The sequence below is a fragment of the Melopsittacus undulatus genome, chromosome 3 (assembly GCF_012275295.1).
Source record: "Melopsittacus undulatus isolate bMelUnd1 chromosome 3, bMelUnd1.mat.Z, whole genome shotgun sequence".
Lineage (NCBI taxonomy): Eukaryota > Metazoa > Chordata > Aves > Psittaciformes > Psittaculidae > Melopsittacus > Melopsittacus undulatus.
Genome location: NC_047529.1, coordinates 87,524,264 through 87,550,194, shown reverse-complemented (window position 1 = coordinate 87,550,194; position 25,931 = coordinate 87,524,264). Strand labels below are relative to the sequence as shown.

The 25,931-nt window shown below is 37.5% G+C and overlaps 2 protein-coding genes across 5 annotated transcripts; one reads left to right on the top strand and one right to left on the bottom strand.

Moving 5' to 3' along the window:
* Positions 1-712: 712 nt before the first annotated feature.
* On the bottom strand, positions 713-17,974 carry ERMARD (ER membrane associated RNA degradation). 4 transcript variants are annotated; one of them, XM_005148601.3, is made up of 18 exons: positions 17,947-17,974; positions 16,682-16,850; positions 15,343-15,482; positions 14,732-14,833; positions 14,178-14,267; positions 12,984-13,081; positions 12,264-12,400; positions 10,282-10,396; positions 9,642-9,744; positions 9,173-9,202; positions 8,617-8,685; positions 8,135-8,305; positions 7,152-7,235; positions 6,270-6,349; positions 5,333-5,461; positions 3,652-3,861; positions 2,620-2,733; positions 713-1,971 (listed from the first exon to the last, which is right to left on the bottom strand). In XM_005148601.3, exons 2-18 carry the CDS (start codon positions 16,848-16,850, stop codon positions 1,812-1,814), a joined length of 2,001 nt encoding a protein of 666 aa, XP_005148658.2. In that variant the 5' UTR covers positions 17,947-17,974; the 3' UTR covers positions 713-1,811. The 4 variants fall into 4 exon arrangements, with proteins under 4 accessions (XP_005148658.2, XP_033916776.1, XP_030904388.2 ...); XM_034060885.1 differs by lacking the exon at positions 17,947-17,974 and adding an exon at positions 17,163-17,232; XM_031048528.2 differs by lacking the exon at positions 17,947-17,974 and adding an exon at positions 15,889-15,965 and having other exon boundaries at positions 16,682-16,696.
* Positions 17,975-18,218: 244 nt separating this feature from the next.
* Positions 18,219-25,647, top strand: DYNLT2 (dynein light chain Tctex-type 2). Its single transcript, XM_031048480.2, has 4 exons — positions 18,219-18,251; positions 22,391-22,594; positions 24,006-24,164; positions 25,537-25,647. The coding sequence occupies exons 1-4, from the start codon at positions 18,219-18,221 to the stop codon at positions 25,645-25,647; spliced, it is 507 nt and encodes a 168-aa protein (XP_030904340.2).
* Positions 25,648-25,931: the final 284 nt, after the last annotated feature.

Below are 25,931 nucleotides of genomic sequence, written 5' to 3'. Positions count from 1 at the left end.
GTCAGAATAAATTGGATTGTCCCAGCCTGTTCTAGATTTGTTCAATAGATGGTAGAAGTATACCCATCAGAGAGCTTCAGAGGTAGGAAAACAAACTGGAAAAGCATCATTGACAAAAATACCAGAAGTCCATCATGTTTCTTACTGCAGATTTAAAGTGGCAAATCCCATCCATGGCACTAATTAATAAAAGAGAAACTATCAATGTGCTCCATCTTAAGTAAAAGCATATGAAGAGAACAACATGCAGGAAAGTTTACATATAGGACAACTTATACTGTTGAAAATATACATCTATGGTTCAGTACATGAACATACTTCGAAAAGGAGAGGGCAGGTCAGCTGTTAATGTACTTTTAAACCATGACTGTGTTTGGATTTCTTGATCTCTTTCCTACAATAAATATGTAAAGCTTAAATATTTCTTTTGCCTTACAACATTTACCACCATCAAAGCAAGTGTCATCATAAATGTCCCTACCAACCTACACTTAGCAGATGTTAACATGTCTGAGCAGTCAATGGGTACAAAATAAGCTTGCAAAAATATAATCAGCATTTGCTAACTCAGACTTCAAAAAGAACTGAAATTTCAGACTGTGGCTCATATGCTGCATTTAATTCATTACTCCCTATTCCTAGTTTTTATCTTTCTTAGCTAGTTCACACTTCTTCACACCATGTATTTCCACAGTAACAAAAAAGACCCATGGAAAGTGACATAGTTGTATTCCAAACACACACAATACGTTGCAAAAGTAACATAAAGGAAGAGATATTCTCCATCCCCCACACCAAATAAACCAAACTAGAAATTCTCTCACTGTAATTTCTAGTCAAGAAACACTGCAAAGAATCTTATTAAAAAGCAATTGCATCTGCGATCCTTTGTAGAGCCAAACATTCTCCAGACATTACCCTCTGGTTTTACTCTCCTCAGGAGAAAGCAAATGGATAGAAATCGGTGGTCTTCTGTGAATCTGCTCTTCAACTGCTGCACTCCTTTGAAATTCTACTCTTTGGAGATGAGAAAGGGGAAGAATTCATTTTGAAAAAACAAGTTATTCAAATTAATGTTGTGTGCAACAAGACAGTAACTTTTTGAACCATAATACGTTTCTGACTGTGACTACATTCTGAAGGAGATTAACTTACTAATTAACTAGATATTTATTGGGTATGAGCAGATGAAATTAAAGAAAAACATATTGTGCAAAAGTTATTCCACCCTGTCTCCTTTAAATCCTAGTATATCAACAGCTGGTTACTATCGTATCAGCTCTCTCAGTGCAAGATCTGATTCTGTTTTGAACTAACAAGCATAGCTGCCAACAAGCACTACTTTCTGCTAAACGTTCATCATTTCTAAACCATCATTTCGATCAGTGTGTAACATAATTTCCAGTATATTTTAAAGCAAAAAATTACTTTTTGCATTTAAAATTTTCCAGAGCTTTTATTCATACAATTTTCTTCAATATTTTCAGTAGAAAAATACAATAATAACAATAGAAAATTACAAAACACCAACCAAACAACAAAAAATGCAAGTTACAAAACATATAAAGTAGAACCTGCATCATTCTGATCTAGATCAGTAAATCTTTTTCACTGGATTTAGCCAACAGTCCATTCTTCAGAAGCCTGATCATAACAACTCCAGTCTCAACAGTCACTTTCAAATAAAAAGAATAAATTTTGCATCCAAACTTTGACAGCGACTCATGATCTCTGACTTTGAATTAGACTCGTCAAACTTGAGGATCCCATCATTTTTAAGATATAACAATGTCCAAATAACCTTAAAGCCATTATGTAGTTAGCTGCATTAACATTAGCTTTCTGTCACTCATTCTCTTGATTTTTATCAAAGTCTTGTTTGTAAGCTCCAGGGTTTCATCCCACTTATTTTTCTCAGGGCTGGTGTATGTTACCAAGTTCTCAGTATACTGCAAGACTGACTTCAAAAACCTACAAGAAATAAAAGAAGAAAAACTCAAGAAAAAATTTAAAAGGAAAAATAAAAATATCTCAATGCCTAATAGAAAGCAGCTAATGTCTCCAAATTTCCAAATCTCCCTCAGGATGGTTAATACATTAAAGATTTCTTCTACTTCTGGAAGAGAACCACTCCCTCATTCCCACAGTACCAATTCATAATTTTCAGAACTGCAATTAAACACTGCCATAGAAAGAATGCAGTGATAAAATGTGTCATAGAATTTTCCCCAAATGGCTTCCTTTCCTTTCTCAGCAAATGTTTCACAACACCTATGGTATCCAACCAGCTGTGAATTCACACACAAGAACTAAACAATTTTAAATACGGCTTTTATATATTAAAATATTTTTTGAGTGATTGTTCTCTATCTATACTAAAGAAGAGTCTAGTAAAAATTAAAAATGTGAATAACTGGACCATATATTTTCAGTTAAGTCATTTCAGTTCTTAAGTAAACTTTGTCCGAGGTATGATGATGACTATAATGATAAGAAGGATAACAATGTACTAAAAGTCATGTTGTTCTTTTTATTTTCTTTCTCTACATAATTTGTATTACAGATCAAAAAGGAATGTGTAAAGTTTCCTGTTTTTACAAAGTAAACTTAAATACTCACTTTAGATACTGCTGATAATCTGAAGGATTCTTCTTACAAACCAAATGAATGTTGACTAGTTCCACAGTCATCAACACTAAGATGAGCCGCAACACTGGAGACAAAAATTTAATGCTAGAAATAAGAGAAAATATTTTAAAATAAACAAACTAACCCCAAAGTAAATACAAATCATTACAATAATAAATTCTTCTGCTTCCATCCTAAATAGCTGGATATTGTGGCAGACAAGAGCAGAGATGACTATGAAAAGTCCTTCAGCAAGGAGCAGAGCAAATATCAATACTATAATTAAAGACTATAAATGATGAAGCCTCAAAAAGAGGAAAAGGAAGAGTAACACATATAGTTAAGATTCCAAAGGAAACCTCACCAGCACCTATTAATCCATAGATAACAAAGTGGAATTCAACTGATTTGCAACTATGTTTCACGAGCTGTCAGTTTAAGCTATGCTTCTTAAATAAGATGGTTAACATTTTTAGGAACATAACCTGACCAAGAACACAATATTAACAATTTTCCCAGTTTTTAAAGTAGATTCATAAATCCCTGAAAATAGGAACAAAACTAATGGAATACTAAAAAATATCTTGTATCTATAAAGATGCTGACCCAGGTAAAATGATAAAAAGCAGAAATAAAGTAGGCACGCTGTTGAAAACTGTTTAACCTATTACATTCAGGTAAAATTTGAATGGTATTTATATGCTTAAATAGGAAAAACTAGCAACTAAAGAATTACACAGTAGCATTTATACTTTTATTTGAAAATTTATAATTTACAGTGAAATAATCTAGCAATGTTAAAAATCCCCACAAATTATTCTCCAATTTGAGATTTTGTTGTCATCTCAGTACTACTACAAAACAGATGTGTGGGTTGACACTTTACTCTGAAATGGTTAACAAGAGCAAATGAGCACTGTTGACGTTAAACTTCTAAGACAAACCACTGAAAGCTAGCAACAGCAGCACGCAGCCACTTTCTCATAAACCTAACCACGAAGTAAAGAAAAACCATCAGCCAACCTGCTCAACATTCGTAGATAGTTATGCCTCTGACGAGAGCGCAGAGTTTTGTTCATCCACTGTTTGTATCTCAACTCTGTGCTGGCAATAACTTGTTCAGACACTTGGTGGCACCGTGTGCTTATTTTACGGAGTACCACCAGTATTTCCAGAACAGGTCTCGGAGAATAAAGGGTGGAAATACGTATATCACAAAGCTCAATCAACAGCCTCCAAAACAGGAAAGAATTGTTAATTTCAATCTTTTGTTAGCTGGATTTAACATGAGATACATTTCAGATTCGGTGTGGTTTGATTAATCATGTTTTAACTCAGAAAACCTGGAAACAGGTTACTGCTACCTCATTGACTGAAAGAACACAAGTATCTATATCGATTTAGTAAGGGTCGTGATTGTGTTCTCTATCGCTTTACTGAATACACAACTGCTGGTGATAAATATGTTCCCCATTTCAGATCAAAGAAATACAACCACAGTAAACAAAACTGCCTGGCTGAAATGATATACTGAACACATCAAATCACAGCAGGGTTGTGGTTGAAGCCTCCCACCATAGTTCAATTCACAATGAATTAACATCCACCATAATAAAACTCATTCAAACAAATGGCATTAATCAGTCCTCCCGTTAGTGTGTGGTCCTTCTTCTGTGAAGAACAAGAAGCAGATTTCACATTTCACAAAATGCAAGTGGTGGAGCTATTGTTTTAATCAACACCACACCAGAATATGCTTTGTTGAAGCACTCAAGTATCTTTCTGCTGTCATATTCTGATCTGCTAACCTAATGTGTCACACATCACTTTAAATACTCTGTTCTTAGAGAAATGTCTCTTAATCTTCCTCATGATCAAATTATCTCTGAGACAGCAAAACATTAATGACTAAAAGTGATAAACAGAGAAAACTCTACAAATGGTTCAATACTTTAGTAATTGGGCTTCTTTTTCATAAATAAGTGCAGAATGGTAGATAGAAAGCAGAAGGCACAAATGCTATGTTAAGTAAAGCAACAGATAAAGTCTTCTTTGCACTATCCTGTCCATGCCTAACAGGTCTAACTAGGAGAGTTTTGTTCCAATGTATTTATCCAGTCACAGGACTCCTAAGATTTCTGTAAGAGTGACAACTAAAAGTGTTTTGATCATTATTCCAAGTCAGATATAATTGGAACTAACATACCTCCAAGTCTGACAAGAGTATAACAAGGTATCTTCTATTTCAGAATCTTGATACTAAAGCGTGTAAGAATAGAATTATGTAGCTTCACATTATTTTAAATGCCACACACAGCTGTGACACCAAGCATATTAAAATCAATTTCCGATGCAGTTTTAGCACACAAAACAGAGTAAAACCAACTAAATATAGTCAGCACATAAATATTTAGAGCATATAGCTTCCCCAGTTGGCAAGAATAATGGCCATTTTTCTAATGCAGATTTCCAAGCAAAATCTCTACTGTAATGATGTCCGAAATCTACAATTTTCATTTTGAAGATGATGCTTGGCTGCATTCTTAAAAAGTTTAGGTTAAATCAGCAGCAACATCAGAAAAGTGCATACAATATTTCAAGCATTGTTCTAAAAACAGGTCAATGAGTAACTCAGGTTTGAGAGTGCTTGTGTTGTGATATGTGGAGAAGCTGACAGTGGGAATCAGTAGGATGTGAAACTCACCTCTCTGTTAGGACATTATTGATTGGATCATCTGAACTACAGCAATTCTGGGGTATGTATTGATGCAACTGAGAAAGAATTTCAGATATCATAAAAATTAAAGTACTAGCTTCTGTATTTCCTTCCAATCTTAAAAACAAAAGGGAAAAAAAATTTGAGATTATAAAATTGTAGTACTCATTATTTCTCAAATAGCATAGATCAAAATGCAGATTCTGGGGACAGTTATATTCAGTGTTCACTGTCTGATATTATGATTCTTTTTCCTTCTACCTTATGAGCATGAGTTTGTTTCTCCAAATACATCCAACTTTTTTCAGTCTCAGCATTCTTTTGAAGCCCTCAGCCCTCTTAACACTCCATTCATCAAAATCCTGCAGTATATTGAGTATGTGGTAGATACACTGAATTTTCTTCTCTCAGCTATAAACAAGTATAATTTCCTTCAGTGATATTACTCTTGATTTCCTCCTTTTCAAATAACAAGAGAATATTACATTCTTTTTATGAGTAATACCTCATGTAAAGTCTTCCACTGATTAGGTTACCAAGCCCTTTTCAGAATCAGCAAATGTTTTCTGCTTTACATCTGGCACAACATTTTTTTTTAATTGTGAAACACTTAAGCTTTAGTTTAACTTCCTAAGAGACTCTTCAGCATCTTTTCAGAAATTGAATATGGAGTCACTAACACCTTTTTATGTTTCAGATGTCTTCTCATTCCCCTTAAGTTAGCATACTGTTGATTGTATAGTATCTGTACTGATGCGTATAGCACAGATTAAGCTAAAAAGAGCAAAGGGGTCTTCTCACAGCCCCTGTTGTATCTATTATCTACCTAGTAAAGTATCTGAAGAGACATTCCATCATCTCAAATACCATTCTTCATCACTACCTTGAGAATTATCTTTTGGGTTTTTTTTTTGCATATACATACCCTTTAATTGTTTGAACACGCTCCTCAGGCACTGTTGGCAATTCAGGCCATAAGTGAATGCTCTTCATACATTCCAGTACCTCAAAAATGTATCATGAAAAAATGTTATGTAAAGTATAGCCTTTGACAGACAGGACAATATATTTTATTTTCCTTAGTGGCATTTTTAGAAAAAACTGCAACAGGCAATAAGGTACTTATTCAGTAGTCATAACTGTGTAAGCTGACATCAGTTGTTAAGGATCATGTAAGGTCAAAATGTCTTGATGTACACTTTTATGCTAAAACATCATCTGAATAAACTGATTTACTACAGTTTCTTCCCTTTTTTTAATATAAACCCATGAATTTTGTAACATTCAGTTTGAATGCTGTCAAAAATTAAAAGCACAAAGTATGCTTACTGCAATTTCAATTCACTAGAAGAACATATTCAAGCAGTTTAATAATTCATAGTGATTAGCAGAGAACTGTCACAGCACTTGAAAGCAGATTTTGCTCCAATGACAGAATCTTAATCAGTTGGCTTTCATACACTAAAAACCTTAGTCACAGCATAATCTAAGATGACCAGTGACAGTGTTCTTAACATAAGAAAGCACAAGGAGATTAAGAAAACTACAGAACAGCAAATATTCAGGCAAGAATAAAACTATTCAGTGATCTATAGCACAAACACAGCATCAATTACATCAACAGTAGTGTGCTTAATTACATCTCATTTTAGCAACTGTAAATTCTGAAAGATAAAAATAAAAAGATTACAAAAAAATATGTAAGATTTTAACTTGATACAATCAAAGGGTGAAGACAATGATTTAACCATTCTTAGGGATTAGCAATTTTAAGGGCTGAAATGCTTTCACAGTTGGAAGTACATACCTGTTTCTTGAGTCGGGGAACTGGATGAAATCGAGAGCAGTAGCAACTTGCACAGTTCATCAGTGGTTTTATGACCATGTGTTCCTGATTTACAAAATCACACACAATACACAATGGTTTCTTTAAATTGTCCTAATCATATACAGACCTAGATTTATACTAAATTTTATGCAAGCCACCTATAGTACTGAAGTCAATAAAGACTTCCAAATGTCTGAGGGCTGAAAGCAGTAATCAGCACAGCAAGTGTTTAGTTTAATTTCTTTGACACATTTTAACTATGAAACCTGACAGCAGCTGACAGAAAAGCAACTAAGTACTCCTCTATTGCAGCAGCATGCAATATATCGTTACACTAACAAGAGCTGCAACTAATAAATGGAAAATTTATCTCACAGGTTGGTGTATGATATTGAAAGAAGTCATCCCCAATATTATGAGGAAAATAGGGTGAACATACATAATAATTGCTAATGTTGAGAAACATGCACTGTTAGACAAAAGGTGTTCACAAATTCAGAGCTTGCAGATAGATACAAGTCACACCTCCATTAGTGAGCCACCATTATATAGCGTTCCTGAGATGAAAAAATCTCAAATGTTACATACCTCTGAGGCTGAGCTACAGCTATTCTACCAGCCTTTCAGATAAATCAGCATATGAACAGGCTACGTATTGATACAATTTGAAAACAAAATTAAGTGGAATCACTAAAACTTCTGGATCAACCATATGAATCAGGAGTGTTTAAGTAAACAAATTAGGGTACAGTGAGAAAGTGTAATCTTTAGGAAAACTGCCTGTATTTATTTCACTACAAAACTACAAAAAAACATACTTTCATAATCTTTATGTTGAGGAATACCTCATTTCCAAGAAAAAAATGCTGTTCAGTAAAGATTCAGTCGTAAGACATTTTGAAATCGACTTGGTACCCAAAGCAAACGAAAAAAAAAAAAATCTGAGAACATACTGATCCTACCTTAAAAGCAAACATGTCCTCATCTGAGAATCTGCAGAGAAGAGTAATTGCAAATGCAACTATCTGATTAGCTACTTCTCTGGGAAATGCTTCTAGATTGATCTCTCCATGGCTTAAACGATCTCTTATACGAGGACCCTCTTGGTGGTTCAAGAAATCCCAAAGAAATTCCTGTAGAAAAAACAAGTGTATAGAATTCTATTCCATGTATATTCACACTGAATAGAATACATTCACTATATAAAATACCTCTGAAAGGTAAGTATGTGATCATGTCTATAAGAAAGGGGCATTTAGATAGAAAAAACAATGCAAACTGTACTTGTATTATAAAAAAAGAGGGGAGACTCACAAGAGAAAAATAACAAAACCAAACAAAAAAACTCCAAACACCCAACCAATAAAAAAAAAAACAAAACCAAAACCAACCAAAACCCCAACCAAATAACAAAAAGCAAAGCATAAACTTTTAAAACACTTGCCATGGCCGGCTCCTCAAGAACTGCGGGGAGCTGGTTGAGTTCTTCATTATCCAAATGCTTTGCTAGCATCTAGAAAAAATGTAATTTGAATAGAAGCCTATTATTGAAAGCCAAACACTCAAAGAGAAAACACCAAGTTAACTGGTTTCCCTAATTTTAAATAATTATTTCCACCACACAAGAACCAAGTTGCCTAATTATTAGTGACAGATAATTTGAGATAAATCAAGATAGCTGTAAAATTGAAGATTTCCGCTTGCAGTGTTTATTTACATTTATTTTGAGTAACTGAATTTAGGAAAAATGACAGAATGTTTCTGCGAGATGAAGAAATTAAACTCTGTTCATTAAAATTTCTATTATTTTTTATATTTTCTGTGAATTCCAGATTTCACATGTTTTCTGTTCATCATCTTCTGTTTGGAAAGAAAGTTAGAAATAATGTCTTATTCAACACAAGGAAGTGCTATCTGCTCTCCAGTAATGGGAAATATGCATGTGCTTAAATTCTGACATTGATCTATACTAAAAAAAAATTAAAAAACCCCACACATACCTCATCGAAAGTGGTGTAGAGAGCAGAAGACTAGAAGAAAAGACAGTGTTATTTGATTTTCAAATGAAAACAATTAACAAGACATGTATACCAATCTTATATTTATTAATTTGCATGAGATACCAAAAGTGCATGAACTGCAAATATATTAAATGACAAAAGGGACTTTGGATTTTGTGCAAAGTTTCTTAAAATATATATAACATGATCTACTTTCCATTCTAAAATAGTGTGTTTGAACACTAACCTTCAAGTGCTTTTTCAGACCTCTTTTACTGGTAGATATTTTTACAAAAATCATAAGAGGCATTCATGAACTCCACTGGAAATTTGCAAATAATGTTCCACAATTGACTGAAAAAATTTTGGGGGAGAATTTGTAAATGTTTAGACATTACACTTCTAGAATAATTACTTTGCAAATATTTTTAAGCACTAAACCAACATTGGCTTTAGACAGAAATTTTACCTCAGCTGTTAGCAATCGATTTGGACATTTGTTGGTTGTAGTGAAAAGCAATCTAAGTCCAACTTCCAGCTGAGGAAGTAAGAGAATCACACAGTCAGCATACCTGAAAAAATAACAGAGATAGCCAAAGAGGTTTTCCTCCCTTACAAATGCAATCCTAATGGAAATTAAAGCCATCCCAGGCTTATACTCTCAGGCCAAACAACCCAGACCAAAAATCCTCTGTAATGTACTTTATAAACAAACAATAAATGACAAGCTGTGCCCAAGAGAACCTGACCAAATTCAAATCAGCTCAGAGATAAGAGTAACTTACAAAAAAGTAGAGCATGAGTAAGGAAAACAAAATGTTAATAACTGCAGATTTGTTTCCACTTGTTTTGTAAAACTCCAGGTTTTTTGCTATATCTGTTGTAGTTCTTTTTAGGTTTCAAATAGTTTATAATACTAATTGGCATAAAATAAAGTCTACAAACTTTCTGAGACCACCACAAACAACAATGCATAACTAGATATATTGTTAAGTGACAGATTTAGCAAAAAACTTTGCAATCTAAAAGTGCTGTTATTATTCTTAAAATACAGAATATATTATTTTTACATTCTATTAAAAAAACCCCAAAACAACCAAAACTGTTACCTGCTTTGCTTGAAAGCTGTTAAAGCAGCCATCCAAAATGGTATCATTGTTTTTAATACGAAACTGGACAGGTTTACTAACTCTTCAGCTATGGAAACTGCTTCATGATTAAGATCTGCAAGTTAGCAAACCAACACTGAAAAACCACATACAATCTATGGTTTACTTATTAATTCTAATATTTCACTGAAAATGTAAGATAATTTCAGCATTTGTAAAGGGAGACTTGAAAGCTAACCAGTTTATTTTAACTATGCAAGTACAATGGTAGTCACATTTCAGATGAGGAACTGAATTTATAAGATTGCATTTTTAGCGATAATGTAAAATTACAGAGTAAAACCAGTTAAAAAGTCACAGCTGCTTTTTACTGAGATTAAAAGACTACACAGCAAGTGGATGCAGCTTGAGTTAAATTACTTGTTCTTTACTTATATCAAATACTTTTAAAAAGTGTAATAAGCATTAATAATTTTAATTCAGTAAGAATCAGTACAGTAGTAAGAACATTTGAATGAGAACACTGTTCCTATTTTATCAATTTTCTGTGCTGACATACAGCATAACAAATTCACACTTCGCATTTCAATATAATGTAATATAATGAAACATTTATGAATTCACATTTATAAATATCCAAAAGAAACCTTAAAATGGTAATTGCATCTTTATTACAGTAAGTGCTGTTTCAAAGCATATCAACAGCTACAGGACCTATAATACATGATGATTGGAATGTTATCAGATTGATCTGGTTCCCAAAAGCCCTATCTCAGTTATGTGAGCAGATACGCCAGTGGCAAATTGATGACATAGCACAAACTACATCATGACAACCACTGACACCAAGATTCCTCATATACTGTTACTGCTTTAAAAATAGTAGGAATAAACCAAAACAGGTCTTTAGCCAGATAGATGAGAAGATCTTAATCTGACACTTCAATTCCTTCCCTGGAAAAAAACATTAGTGCACTGAAGATGTGTCACCATTCTTTACTCTGTTTCAATACTACCTTCCCAGTAAGATGCAGGGCACTCCTGCTGGGACCCTTGCAGCTAGAACTTACTGATTTTGGAAAGAACTAGATTTTCTAAAGGCAAACTAGATGACTGTTACATGAAAAAGACTCTCATCATCAAAAACCTGGAATATATAGTTGGAGTCTTTTAGAAGCAGTAACACTACACATTTCAAATTGTTACAATTATTTCAGAATGTAGTATTTTTTGATTCAGTAGTCAATGAAACTGCCTATGTATTAAAAAAAATTTCACAGAATCACAGAATCATAGGTTAGGGCTGGAAAGTACCGTAAGATCATCTAGTTCCAACCCCCCTGCCATGGGCAAGGACACATCACACTAAAGCATGCCACACAAGGCTTCGTTCAACCTGGCCTTGAATACTGCCAGGGATGGAGCATTCACAGCTCCCTTGGGCAACCCATTCCAGTGCCTCACCACCCTTACAGTAAAAAACTTCTTCCTTATATCCAATCTAAACCTCCCCTGTTTAAGTTTTAACCCATTACCCCTTGTCCTGTCACTACAGTCCCTAATGAAGAGTGCCTCCCCAGCATCCTTATAGGCCTCCTTCAGATACTGGAAGGCTGCTCTGAGCTCTCCATGCAGCCTTCTCTTCTTCAGGCTGACCAGCCCCAACTTTCTCAGCCTATCTCCATACGGGAGGTGCTCCAGCCCCCCGATCATCCTTGTGGTCCTCCTCTGGACTTGTTCCAACAGTTCCATGTCCTTTTTATGCTGAGAACACCAGAATTGTGTACAAAACTGTGAGGTCTCAAGAGAGCAGAGTACTACTTGCATGACTGACTCATCTAATGCCAGTGTATATAGGTACAGGTATCTTTAAGATTCAATCTTAGAACTGTGAAAAATGCATTATTTTCAACTGTACTTTTGGACAATGAAAGAATAGAAAATATAGTATGATAAAAACTTGCTAATGGTTCAATACTTGCCTGGAAATATATCAAGCTCCTCTAAGCTAACGAAGATCACGTAAGGTCGATGTACTAAAATGCATTTATTTTGTAGAAGATACGTCTGTAACAACTGACCCAATCCTGCAGTTAAAAAAAGCAGCATAGCACAATATCTAGGGAGAATACCATAATATATTAGAAAAGCCTATTAAACTTAACCTTTTATAAAGAATCAACATTTCTGGGTTGAGGATAAAGTTTGGGATTTTCTTTTTATCTTTCAAAGGCCACCCAAAACCCGGGTTCCCCATCTCTTTTGAGTAGGGGTCATTAATACAATTGCATTCATAAGCATGAAAAAACTAGGCAGAATTAGGAAAAAAAGCATCACTGTATTCTATACTGGCTGACTGTTGCTCCTCCTCTCCCATTCCTCTGCCTTTCATTCTGAGTTATGCCTGACTGCTCTGACAGACAATGAACTAGGTTTCAAAAAAAGACTTTCAGCTTTCTTGTTTTTCCTGTTAATAAAAAATACACTGGACCTAAAACTGACCAACTTTATAATGGCTGAAGTATTCTATGGAAATCTCTTCCCAAATGAAGCAGCAGCAGCAAAGAAAAAATGTCAGGATACTGCCAGAGGCCTTAAAACTTGGTTTTTTTTTTCAGTACAAGCAGTACGTTTTACTAATGGCGGTTAAAGCACTCTCAAGTCTGACTGGTAAGAAAATAAGGTTCTTTTTGGGGACTTACTTTGCAGGAATTTCTTTTGGGGATGCAAACCCATGCCACAAAACATTACGAAGATTCAGACCATATGGAGATCCAATGAAGACCCTCAGTACGTTCATCTGATTAAAAAAACAAAGTGGTTACTGCCTGAAGTAATCTATTATTTATCACCTGTCTCTTTCCCTGACAGAAAATTTCAGAAGTTACTGAGAAACTACAATATCTATTGTCAAGATAACTGGCCACAGCTTGTCACAGTAATAGCAACTCTTTATTTGCAATTCCCAGGGTTCTCTAAAAGACAATCTTTCAACTTAATTGTAGATGCTATAGAATATAACACAGGAAGAACAAAACTAGTTATTAGTCATTCCAAACAGCTATTGCACACAAACAAATAAGATCAAGGTTAGGTCTTACTTCTTGTAGTGTAAATCCACTACAATTTAACACAAATTAATAAAAATACAGAATTTGTGTTCAAAGCTGCATCCTCAAATCACTATCAATCAAAAAGGGAAACTTTGTTTCTATTTTCTAACTGTAAGAATTGAGCTATTCCACATTCTATCAAAATTCAATAAATAATCCTTGTAACAACAATAGTGTCTAACAATACAAGCTTCTACAGTTCATATTCAATATTTTGTTCTAACAAAGAATTTGTGTTTGCAAAACTGTATGCGAATGACCACCTACTCTGCTTACACAGATTGGAAATTTAATATTTTAGTCTTATTATTATGCTTTTGCACATGAGGATGAACAAACTAATTTCCTCTATTTTGAAAAATTTTAGTGTCGTAAACCTTAGAAAGCATCTTACTACAGTGATGGTGAAGGGGAACACAGCTTATCAGAAACAATACAAGATGTGTATTTTCAAGCTATGCAACTCAGAAAGAGGCAGACAACTCTGCAGCATGCTCACCTCCTTGATAGATACGTGACATTTTACACATACGGGGTTTTTTCATGTAGAAAATCAAGAAAGAACTTATAATCTTGCCTTTAAAATATTTCAAATTACAATAGTCACTATTTTTCCCATATATCCCCAGACTGTAACATGTATAAAATGAAAGCTTTTCCAATATATTACAGAATTTGTAAACTCGTCTTCAGTGAAAGCAAAGGCTGTGCTTGGAAATCTGCCATTTGGCAAGAAGAAAACCAGTTCAACACTTATTATTCATTTCAAAACTATGCACTTACTACAGCTTGTCCAAAGACAACTGCAAGCTGCTCAGAAGCAAGCAAGTCTCTTAGAAGGAAAGGGCAATCTTTACCAATCAGTAAATACACCTATTAAAAAACAAACAAAGCAAAGCAGATAACGTCAGTAATTCAGTATACTTCTCTGTATTTCAAACATACAACTAGACTATTTTACCCATGCTGCATGCTCCTGCTTTCCTCACAGAAGTTACTACACCATCAAATCTTCTGTGAAAGGTATGCTGCTCCCTGTGTTAAGCAAGTCAGAGCAATAAGGACCTACTATACGTACACTGATTCAGTAACTTTGCTCTTTTTAAATCACACTCACACAAGCAACTCTAACAGCCCAGGTGAAGGAGTCCCAGATGTTTCCATTAGCAAAACTGGATCCAGAAAATAACGTGTGTCCTATTAAAAATGCAACTAGGCTACTAGTGTACTACTCTAGTACAGTGTCACTTCACTTTCTCAACATGCAACTAAATGTAAGAGCTTATTCTCTTCTTGTAAACCCAAACCTGAGATTGACTTCTCATGCTGGCACTTACATCACCCAAGGCTCGTTCCAGGCATGATGTTAGCTTCATTAATCCAAGGGCAACTCCTGTAGTTTGTGTATATTGTAGAACATCAAATATTTCAAGAAATAACTGTACGATGGGGGAGGAAGAATGCTGTGTTAAACAGTCAGAAGGAACAATCGAACGATCAAAAGCATAGAGAAAATTAAATATTCCTCTGTGACAGTTGCTATATAAATGTAGAAAGAAAACCATGACAACAACATGAAAATGTAGATGCCTGGAAAGAAACTGCCTCAGAGTACCTCTTGTATTTTTGGTTACAATGTATCTAGTGCCTTACATCTATGAAAATTATCAACAATAACTTTACACGGTAAAACTTGGTACTAAGCACAAATTATTAGAAAAACAAAATCCTACCATCTTAGGTTAGAATAGGCCCAGCACCTTATGTTCTCTGATTTAAAACCTAATTAGAGAGTCAGGAAAATTAGAAGCAACTATGTATAAAGAATGATAATCAGTTACAAATTCTAAGTATTTTCTTACATTGATAACTCTTCCATGTTCTGAAATTAAACTTCCCCAAAGGGTTCACATACCAAAATACAAATTGTCAACAGAAATCTCCATACCTCTGTGCAGTTGGTCCAGTGGAACCACAATGCATACTGAATTACAAATTGCTCTTTGGTCAGAGATTTGAAGTGCAAATAAACAGATTCACATACAGGTCCTAATGATCGTATACTTTCGATATAATCCACACTGCGATCTTAAATTGAAAAACAGAAAGTGATTAGAGTACCAAACCTGCCAAAGATCCAGTATTTTAAAACTCACAGGGAGTAAAACCTTGTGTGCTTATTTATGACAAAGAATTTTACCCAAACTATTTCAGCACAACTAATACAGTACCATTTACTACCCAAAACAGATAAGATACAGAAAAGTAAAAGTGTAGGGTGAAACCAGGTAAGATCAAGTACCTCCTTCAAAAAAAAAAAAAAACCAAACCAAAACCAAACCAACAAACCAACCAAAACCCAAAACACCACCAAAATCAACCAACCAACCAAAAACCAAACAAACTCCCCCTCACCACAACAAAACAAAAAAACTCAAAACTTAATGGAAGAGGGTTATTATGTTCTGATTTTGTTGAAATGGGAAGAACCTACCAGTGCACATAAATTCCACATCAAGATGGAAGCTAATGCAGGCTCAGAGGGATCAGTCAACTTGCACCACCTATACCCTTTAAAGAATGCAGATGGACATGATACCTTACAGAGTGGTACCAACTGCTCCTCTTTGGTGGGACACTTTTATAGGGAAGGAAATTCTTCTGATTTACTGAAAGATACTGCATGAGGCAGAAGCATGTATCATTTCTGGAAATTAGTAATAGAGGTTGTATGATGCAATTTGGCAAATTAAAATTCAATTAGTTCATCAGGGCATAAATACTTTGTTTTGATTAAAACAATTAACAAAAATAATTATAAACTGTTCTACAAACAGAAGGGGAACCAAACGGTACTTCCGTACAAGCTAAAGTCGGGGAAACAAAAAAGAGCCTAAGCAACAGCAGGAATACTGATGGCACCAGCATGTTTTAGATTTACTGGAAAAAAAAAAAAAGGGAAAAAGATATAAAGAACAGAGAAGGAAGCAATGATGAGGTAGGAGAGAAGCAGAACTGAACCCTTTATGTACAGGCACAGGAAGCTGAGAACCAAGACACATGAGAAAGCAAAGGAGCAGCTACTTATGTAGTACAGATTACGTGAATCTTTGGAGCCAGCAATAACCAAATACCAAATGTGGATGAAAAATTTAAAGCTACTTGTAGATATGAAGTGTATGTTTTCTAATCTGCAGCAAACCTAATGCTGTACTGTGATAAAATGCTATTACCAAGCTAGGATTGCTATGAACTGTACTGAGATTCTGCATTCATATATCACCAACCTGATTCAAGGTAAAACACATGCTCTGTAACAGCTTGCCAACATACTTCGCCATTTTCAGATAAAATATTATTAATATCATAGGTGTCTTTCTTCTCAAATCCAACTTTGCAAATCAGATAATGCACAGGTAGAGAAAGACAAGTAGTGACGGAGTCTGACAACGCCATCTACAACACACACACAGATAAATAAAGTCTTTGAATTAAGAAAGTATATGAAACAAAATTATCATTAAAGCATACCCATAAGCACAGACATACATATATCAATACAGCATCTGTATGCAAGTTGTTAAGGTTAACAATGCAACTTTCATCTATGCATATAATGAAAGGAACTCTGAGCAGAATCACTTTGTGGGAAACTGAGGGGAAGAACCACTCTACTTGCGTAACGCCAGGATGGTACGTTTCTCACTGTTCGATCTACTGAACTGATACCAAGATGGATTGAAGCAAAAGATCACAGTTTATATGTACCTGTTATGTGTAATTTCTGGGTTTGCAGAGAAAATGATGTTATTTCAAGTAAAACCAAGACCTTCAGTCCTTATGAACAGCAAAATCAGCGGGGGGAAAAGAGGGAGGGGGGAGAGGAAAATGATAAATTAAAGAATTTGCAAAGATAGAAATACTTATGCTAAAAAGGAGGAAACCCCTTCTGACTTGGTAAAAACAAACCAAACCAAAACAAAACAACAAAAACTAATAAAACTCATTAATTAAACAGAAAAAAAACAGAAATGGTTTGAAAATCAAGTATCACAATGAATATAAAAAGACTCCATTAAACATTTTTTTCCTCTTTAATTAGGTGGTGGAATTGACCCTCACAGTACACGATTTCTGAATTCACGGCGTTAAGAAGACATTATACATATATGTGGATAACAACACACAGTAGGTATGACAGTTCGTACCAGGAATTGACATTGGTTGCCATCAGGAGTATCCTATCTACTACTAAAAAAAAAAATACCTATAACGTTCACACAACATATAATCCACCTCTCCGCCTTACTCTGCGCCCCGCTCCCCATTTCAATGTCAGAGACAGGAGGCAAAACATGATCACCGCCGCCTTTTACTGCCTAGAACAGACCCAATACGGAGCAGGAAGCTGTTGTTTTCAGGAGCCGTGACCAAGCCCCGGGTTCCACCTGTGGCTGACACCCCCCTCCCGCAGCACCAGAACGCTCCCCACAGACCGGCAGCAATCCCGGGCCCAAAGCCCCCGATCCGCCCTCTCCCTCACAGAGCTCACCCCGCCATAACGCTGTACCACAGTTACCTCCGCTACTGCTGCACGCAGTACTACGTCACGACGCCGCGGTAGTGGGCGGTGTCACGCCTGGCTCGCGCGGGAGGAGCCCCGCCTTGGCCGAGGGCTGGGTGACTCCGCGGCGGGTGGGGGTGGATGGGCTTCCCGCACGTTAGCGGGAGCGGGTGGAGAGAGGAGGGGAGAGGCGAGGCGGCTTAGGTGTTCACTTCGCGGCCCCTCAGGGGAAGTGGTGCTGTTTGCTGCAAGCCCCAGAGATGTACTCCAAGGCGCAGAAGCTCGACGTTCTGGTGCGGCAGGGCTTGGTGGATAAAGGCAGCAAGAGAGGCCCCCTGGCAGCCCCGGCGGGTGAAGCCGTTGGCGGCTGCAGTATACCGGCTGTGTGGGAAGGGAACGGGTGTGAGGGCAGCGGTAACGGCGGCAACAGCAGCACCGTGCGCCTGCCGGGTGGCCCGAGCGCGGGCTGGGGTGGGGTACTGTGGCCCGTGTCCTCCCGCTTCGTTGTGCTCGCCTGAGGCAGGGGCTCTGGCTCAGCCTGTAGCACTTCAGCTGCTGGTGGAAGGAAGGAGTGCTGGGGCTTGGGTCCTTAGGAGTGCCGATGCAGTGGGCGAATGTGGGGCTTGGTGTGCGCTTAAAAGGTGCGTGTGATCTTGTGCAAACTTGTACCAGAAATGCTGCTGCCATCTGGTTTATACGAGGTTGGGAAAGCTTGTCCCCTTTCCGCTTGGTCACACGGCATGTGCATGTCAACCTTGCAGTTGGTATGCTGCCTCACGCATTGGGAGGCAAAGGTGTTAAAAACTTGTGAAGGTAAAAAGAAGGCAAGAGTGGGCCTCCCTTTAGTGGCACAGTCTTTCCAGCTCGGGGTGCTACTTTAGGTTCTCTATGTTAAGAAGTGTGCCCTCTTTTGAAGAAATAACCAAGAACTGTTTCTTTCATTATAAAGCAACTATTGATTGTTAAAACAGACTTACCACCAAACAGCATTTCTTTCAAATAGCAAAAGCTTTCTTCTCTTAGTATGCTTATTTCTTTGCGTCCAAGGTTAAGCCAATCTAGTAGAATACAGTAACATAAGAACAGACTTTAGTACAGTTATAGAATCATAGAGTAGTTAAGATTGGACCTTCAGATCATCTAGTTCCAACCCCCCCTGCCATGGGCAGGGACACATCACACTAAAGCATGTCACCTAAGGCTCTGTCCAACCTGGCCTTGAACACTTCCAGGGATGGAGTATTCACAACCTCCCTGGGCAACCCATTCCAGTACCTCACCACCCTTACAGTAAAGTTCTTCCTTATATTCAATCTAAACTTACCCTGTTTCAAGTTTTAAGCCATTACCCCTTGTCCTGTCACTACAGTCCCTAATGAAGAGTCCCTCCCCAGCATCCCTATAGGCCCCCTTCAGATACTGGAAAGCTGCTATGAGGTCTCCATGCAGCCTTATCTTCTCCAGGCTGAACAACCCCAACTTTCTCAGCCTGTCTTCATACGGGAGGTGCTCCAGTCCCCTGATCATCCTCCTGGCCCTCCTCTGGACTTGTTCCAACAGTTCCATGTCCTTCTTATGTTGAGAACACCAGAAGTGCACACAATACTCCAAGTGAGGTCTCACAAGAGCAGAGGGGCAGGATCACCTCCTTCAACCTGCTGGTCACGCTCCTTTTGATGCAGCCCAGGACACAGTGGTCTTTCTGGGCTGCAAGTGCACACTGAAGCTGGCTCATATTCATTTTCCCATTGACCAACACCCCCAAGTCCTTCTGTGCAGGGCTGCTCTGAATCTCTTCTCTGCCCAACCTGTAGCTGTGCCTGGGATTGCCCCAACCCAGGTGTAGGACCTTGCACTTGGCATGGTTAAACTTCATGAGGCTGGCATCAACCCACCTCACAAACGTGTCAAGGTCCCTCTGGATGGCATTCCTTCCCTCCAGTGTATCAACTGAACCACACAGCTTGGTGTCATTGGCAAACTTGCTGAGGGCACACTCAATCCCACTGTCTGTGTCACCGACAAAGATGTTGAATAAGACTGGTCCCAACACCGATCCCTGAGGGACACCACTTGTTACTGATCTCCAGCTGGGCACTGAGCCATTGACCACAACTCTTTGCTTGTGGCCATCCAGCCAGTTCTTTATCCACTGAGTGGTCCATCTATTAAACTGACATCTCTCCAATTTAGAGACAAGGATATTGTACAGGACAGTGTTGAACACTTTGCACAAGTCCAGATGGATGATGTCAACTGTTCTACCCCTGTCCATCGGTTCCATAGCCCCATTATAGAAGGCCACCAAATTGGTCAGGCAGGATTTCCCCTTATTGAAGCCATGCTGGCTGTCACCAGGCACCTTGTTTTTCATGTGCCCTAACATGCCTTCCAGGAGAATCTTCTCCCAGATTTTGCCAGGCACAGAGGTGAGACTGACTGGTCTGTAATTCCCCGGGTCATCCATTTTCCCCTTGAAAATGAGGATTATATTTCCCTTTTTCCTGTCATCAGGAACTTCACCTGATTGCCATGATTTTTCAGATATGATGGACAGTGTCAAATGCAAATGCTTTCACAAGGGATGCAAATATATAGAAAGGTAATTGTTACGTTGTGCTAAAACTTAGAATCACCATATTTGTATTGTGAAATAAAGAGGTAGGTTTATTTACAAGCCATTTGTGTAGAGGTATCAGTAATGTTTTTGGTTGTCTCTAATAAATTGCTTCTTGCACATGAGCAAATGATTATGAAGACTTCTGTTACTAATAGTAGTAGTTAAACTTGTAACTAACAGCATTGTTAGAAGTAATGTGCTATAGACATGAATTTTCTGCTGTCTGTACTGATACAGCCTGAAGGTGTTGTGACTTATGCTAAGCCATGTTAGCAAAGAATTGCTGCTTGCATTTTTCACGGGTTCATTTCCATTGACATGGATTGGAATGCTCATTTGAGCAGCTCAGCTGCAAAACTTTAGGTGTTTTTTATTCTTTTAGGAGACCTGTGATGAGCAAGTAGGGGTTGTAGTCTTTATAGATCTGAGTTTCAGTTAGAGGATAACAAGTATGCACAATCTAAGTGCAAATATGTTTGTTCCTTGCATTTTTAGTGCAGTGTAAGTACTATTTGGAGTTTGCATTGTTGGCATGGTATCAGCAAACACCTGCAGCTAGTTTGGCAGTCCTAGTGCAACATCACTAGTTTTCAACAGGTATCTAATGGTAAGGAACTAAAGGACAGATGTAGATAATCTCCACAGTGTTGACAGGGTATGTAACAGCATGTATGTGATCTCATAGAGAAGAAACTGCATTGCTTCCCTTATTCTCAAACTCCTCTGACTGAAGGCCTTGTGAGCCCCTGAGCAGTGCATCTTTTCCCCAGACTCATATTATCCGTAAGTGTATGATTGTTTTATTATACTTCTTAGTGTAAGCATTACACTGTGGTGTTATATCACCTTTGTGTTCTTTTCTGCTCTTCTGAAAAGGAACTGATGATTTTCTCTCACCTAAGTTCCAGCTGTAGTCAGGTAATTGAGCAAGAGACTGAAGAGTTAGCAGAACTTGAAAACAGTTAGTTAGGAAGCAGATGGTATGGAAGACCACAGTCTGTAGCATTTGTTGTGATCTCATAGGTTCCATGTGCTCTCCTCTCTCTTTTGTTTTGTTATCTTTTACAGTTCTGTTTTAAGCCAGCCACGGAGGAAAGCAGGTGACACATTTTGTGTGCATCATGACTTGCAGCTTGCATTCACAGAGGGCCAAATTTGATTATGATTGTTGAAGAGAATGATCATATACAAGCTGGATGGGAAGAAAATGTGGATCTTCAGAATTCTGATGACAAATAAAAAGAACTGCTCTGTTTTTAAGTTCCACGTAAAATTACAAAGCTCACAAACTGGAGCATAATTCCCTCCCCCCTTTATTTTTATTAATGAAAAATCAAGTCATTAATACAGGATGCATTTGTTTGGTAGCTTCATAAGGAATGAGGACAAGAATGACCATATATTAATCGACCATATATTTTATGTAGGCTGTTTGAATTAAAATCTTGAAGTTGTGGTTTACAGTTTTGGAGACATGTTAATGTCTGTGTGGTTTTACTTGGGAAGGGGAGCAGATTCAGAGTGCTAGTATGGTGTGTCTGATTGAGTTTAAATGCAAACTTCATTTGGGTTTTGGTTGAAAAGAAGTCAAATTTAGGCAGAAATTAACTACCGTTCTCTTTTTTTTTCAGTCAAAACAGTAGTGTCAAAACAGCCAGAAAATTATATTAATTTTCTAGCTTTTCTGTAACATGTTCCTAGACAAATTGTGGTGCTTTTTTCCTCTTAGCTGTAAATCATAAAGTAGTATTTAAACTGTTAAATGCTGAAATACTGACATGTGAAGTAGAGTTTTTTTATTATTTTTCACAGGTGAAAGGAAAAACGGCACAGTCTTATTATGAAGTTTCAGGTCTGGCTCCAGTGGAAGAAGAGCAAGCTAGTGATCCAGCAAAAACTAAGCTAGCATCCAAAGCTAATAAGGCAAATATAAGATACGCTAATACTTACAGGCTGGAGCCGTACAACAGAGTTCAGGACTACTTAGTAAGAAACAAAGCTCAAGCAATACTAACGGTATAGTATTTATTTAAATTGTCTGATTTTATTGAAAAGTAGTGTGTTTTGCAAAGATTATATTAATGGAACAGTGTAAGTTGCATAAACTTAGACATATGATAAGTCTGCAGACTTTGGGTTTTGGCACACAAATGTAGAATGAATGTACTCTGTTTTGTGAAGTGCTGGTGGCCCTCTGCAAGTTTAACACAGTGTGAGCACATGCTATTAAGATGGAGCTGAAGCTTCTTAAACTCTTAGCCATTTCCAAATCAAATTGAGCTATAGCAAAGTTCAGAGTATGCTAATCTATATCCAGTTATCAAAAGATCCTCACCTTGAATTTATGGGATTGTACTCCTTCAATTAGTTATACTACTATCACATGACCACAAAATATACTTGGTGTCCCTGACAGTCTGACTGCCATGGACAAAATTAAGCAACAATGAAGGAGAACAATCTGTTACAGCATCATAGAATGGTTTGGGTTGGAAGGGACCTTAAAAGATCATCCAGTCCTAACTCCCCTGCCATGGGCAGGGACACTTTCCACTAGACCAGGCATCCACATTCAACCTGCCCTTGAACACTTCCACATCTTTTCTGCAAAACCTCTTCCCATGTCTCACCACCCTCACTGTAAAAAAATTCTTCCTTATATCCAATCTCAATCTACCCTCTTTCAGGTTTAAATCATCATTCTTTGTACAGTCACTGCAGGTGCCGGTGCAAAAAGTCTTCTCTGTCCTCCTTATAAGGCCCATTTATAAATTGAAAGGATACATTGAGAGCAGCCTAGCAAGGTCTGTGAGCAGTTTTGTATTGAGCAGGAGGTTGGCCTGGCTGCCTCCAGGGAACCCTTCCACCCTAAGTCCTTCTAGGAGTCTACAAAAATTGCTGTGAAATTCTGTTTAGGTTCAGTCTTCTGCCTTTTCATGAGTAAAAGAGAAAAACAGAAATGTGGCCAACACAAGGATGTTCCTTTCTGCTGAAGCTCCAGGTTGTCCTTGGTTGTTCACCACACTGGTGGCAGAGGACAACATAATGTCTTGAGATATGTAGCTGTTAGTGATACCTTGAATAGATAAACCCAACTCTTGTAATTCTGCTGTCTGGAAGACGCGCCTTGGATATTTGGAACAGGTATTTGTAGTGCTGTTTTCCAGTGAACCAAGTTCAAATGATAGAGAATACACTCCTGTTTGATAAATAGAAATTGGCCATCTGTGTTTGTCACTTTCAAAAAATAGATAAAACATTTAACAGTAAAAATAGTGCAGCCTTTGCTGTTTGAGAGCACTGTCTATGTTGATTTTTGTATTAATTAGTTCTTCTAATGCTCTTGTAACAGAAATGACTGTAAAAGTTCTTCAGCAAAAGATTACCAGGATGAAAAACTTAAGATTTTTCAAATTGTTTTTGATAGAGTAAACTTCAGCAAGACAAATATGATGGAGCTTCTAGTCTATCCTTGTGTGCTTCGATCTCAGAAGAAATATTACAGGCTGTGAAGGAATTGAACTTTGATCGCTATAAGTATGTGGTATCGGTACTAATTGTGGAAAAGGCAAATCAGGCAGTGGAAGTGAGCAAACATATTACTCATCTCTTGCAAACTGAAAATAATTTTTAGAATTGTTGCTATCTCCTAGGCATTCATCTACATTCAGCAGCTTTAGTAGTTTGAGGTGGTCTTGGAGCCTTTGGGTTCTTTATGCGGAGCAGTAGGCCAGGGGAACAGTTGAAGGTGCTGCTGCAATTCTGCCTAACCCTTGTGGAAGTTGTAATCTGAGACTGGCAACAGTGGTAAGCAGCCCATGCTGCACTTCCCCATCAAGCGGTTATTTCCAGTGTGTGCTGTGCCAGTGCAATTGCACAACTGCAGTGAATTTCTTTTTCCAGTGTGTTTTGATCTCCACTTGGGTTGTCACATTCATCACAAAATGCTGTGTGGCTGCAGCTTGAGGTGATACAGAAAGGAAGGGGTGACAAAGAAAGGGATGGGAACTGTTTCAACTGGAGCCGCCACCAGACATGCTCCTGGAATTACAAATTAACATCAATGAGCTGAACTTGGCACACCCAAAAGAAAAGTATACTAGCTATTCCTATGCTTGTATATAAATGTACATGTATTGCAAGTTGCTGCTGGCATTCAGAACACCTTTAGGTATCTTGCAGAGTTTCAGACCACTTTTATTTGGGAGCGTTTTGACTTCAGCTCTTGAACCTGATGAAACCTGATGAGACTATATGTGATTTTAGTGGGTTACATGAAACAGTCTCCAAAGGGTTGTCATCTTCAGTACCAAAGCCAGTCTGGGGAGGTGGGGGGGGCCTGCTTTTTCAACAAGCCAATAACATTAGGACAAGTGGAGTGTCTCATGGCATGCTGCCCTGAAGTTGTCCTTTGACTGAAGAGCTGTAGGATAGAGCAGGTAACTGAAATGGTCCAAGTTGTTTTGTTTGGTTTGTTTTTTTTTTTTCTGCGGAGGAATGTGTTTATTCCAGAAGCCAATTCACACCTTTTAGCTTTGAAAACAGTTTTATCAAAAAAAGCTGAAAGCCCAGTGAATGGTCTGAGATGGACTGGAGTAAGCTGGAGTTGGAGGAGTGGGAGAAGTGACTTCTTTGTTACATGTTCCACAAACTGATGTCTATTTACCTGGCTTTTGAAGGGGTGCTATTATGGTACGCTAAAGTGCCAATAAGAGAACATGAGAGAATTGAAGTTTTGCTGTAGAGATTTTTGGATCTGTTGGGGTGTGAGCAAGAATGTGTATTTTAACATTGAATAGGACCTGTTTATTCTCACTGTGATTTTGCAGTTGTTACTACTTGTAAGTCTTGTAATGCAATTGTATCAGCATGTATATAATGTTGTGTGTTCTACAGAGACATACACAATCTGTGGTGTATAGAGATTCACAGATAGCTTTTTCTTTTCTTTCCCTTAGGTTGCCAGCAGATGGGTCTGGGATGTTCAGAGAGACACTTGGGTTTCAGCTGAATATGAAACTAACACATTTTTTGCATTGGCTTTGGTAATGGCTTGTTATTACGATTAATACTCTAAAAGCCACACCTGGTTTTGGTATATTAAAAAATTTCCAGAATGTCGTTATTTTAGCACTAATTTTTGCCCTAATGTGCTTGGTTTGTTGAAACTGATATACAGCTGAGATAATTTTGCTCATTTTTGTGTTAAAAAAAAAACCAACCCAACAAATGAAAGGATAGTTTTGAAATGCATATGAGTCTGTGCATATGAGCTTCAACTGCTGGAATGTTCTGCTGTGGGAGTTGAAGCAGCTTGGTAGAAGACCGAACTTTGCCAGATTTTGGATGTTGC

What these genes read in the sequence shown, in the direction of transcription:
- DYNLT2 (XM_031048480.2), top strand. Translation starts at nt 18,219, where the DNA reads ATGTACTCCAAGGCGCAGAAGCTCGACGTTCTG. An exon ending in CGCAGAAGCTCGACGTTCTG is followed by an intron (nt 18,252 to 22,390) that starts GTGCGGCAGGGC and finishes TATTTTTCACAG; the next exon opens with GTGAAAGGAAAAACGGCACA. An exon ending in AAGCTCAAGCAATACTAACG is followed by an intron (nt 22,595 to 24,005) that starts GTATAGTATTTA and finishes TGTTTTTGATAG; the next exon opens with AGTAAACTTCAGCAAGACAA.
- ERMARD (XM_005148601.3), bottom strand. Translation starts at nt 16,850, where the DNA reads ATGGCGTTGTCAGACTCCGTCACTACTTGTCTTTCTCTACCTGTGCAT. An exon ending in TGGAACGAGCCTTGGGTGAT is followed by an intron (nt 14,268 to 14,731) that starts GTAAGTGCCAGC and finishes GTTTTTTAATAG; the next exon opens with GTGTATTTACTGATTGGTAA. An exon ending in ACAGCTTTCAAGCAAAGCAG is followed by an intron (nt 9,745 to 10,281) that starts GTAACAGTTTTG and finishes TTATTTTTTCAG; the next exon opens with GTATGCTGACTGTGTGATTC.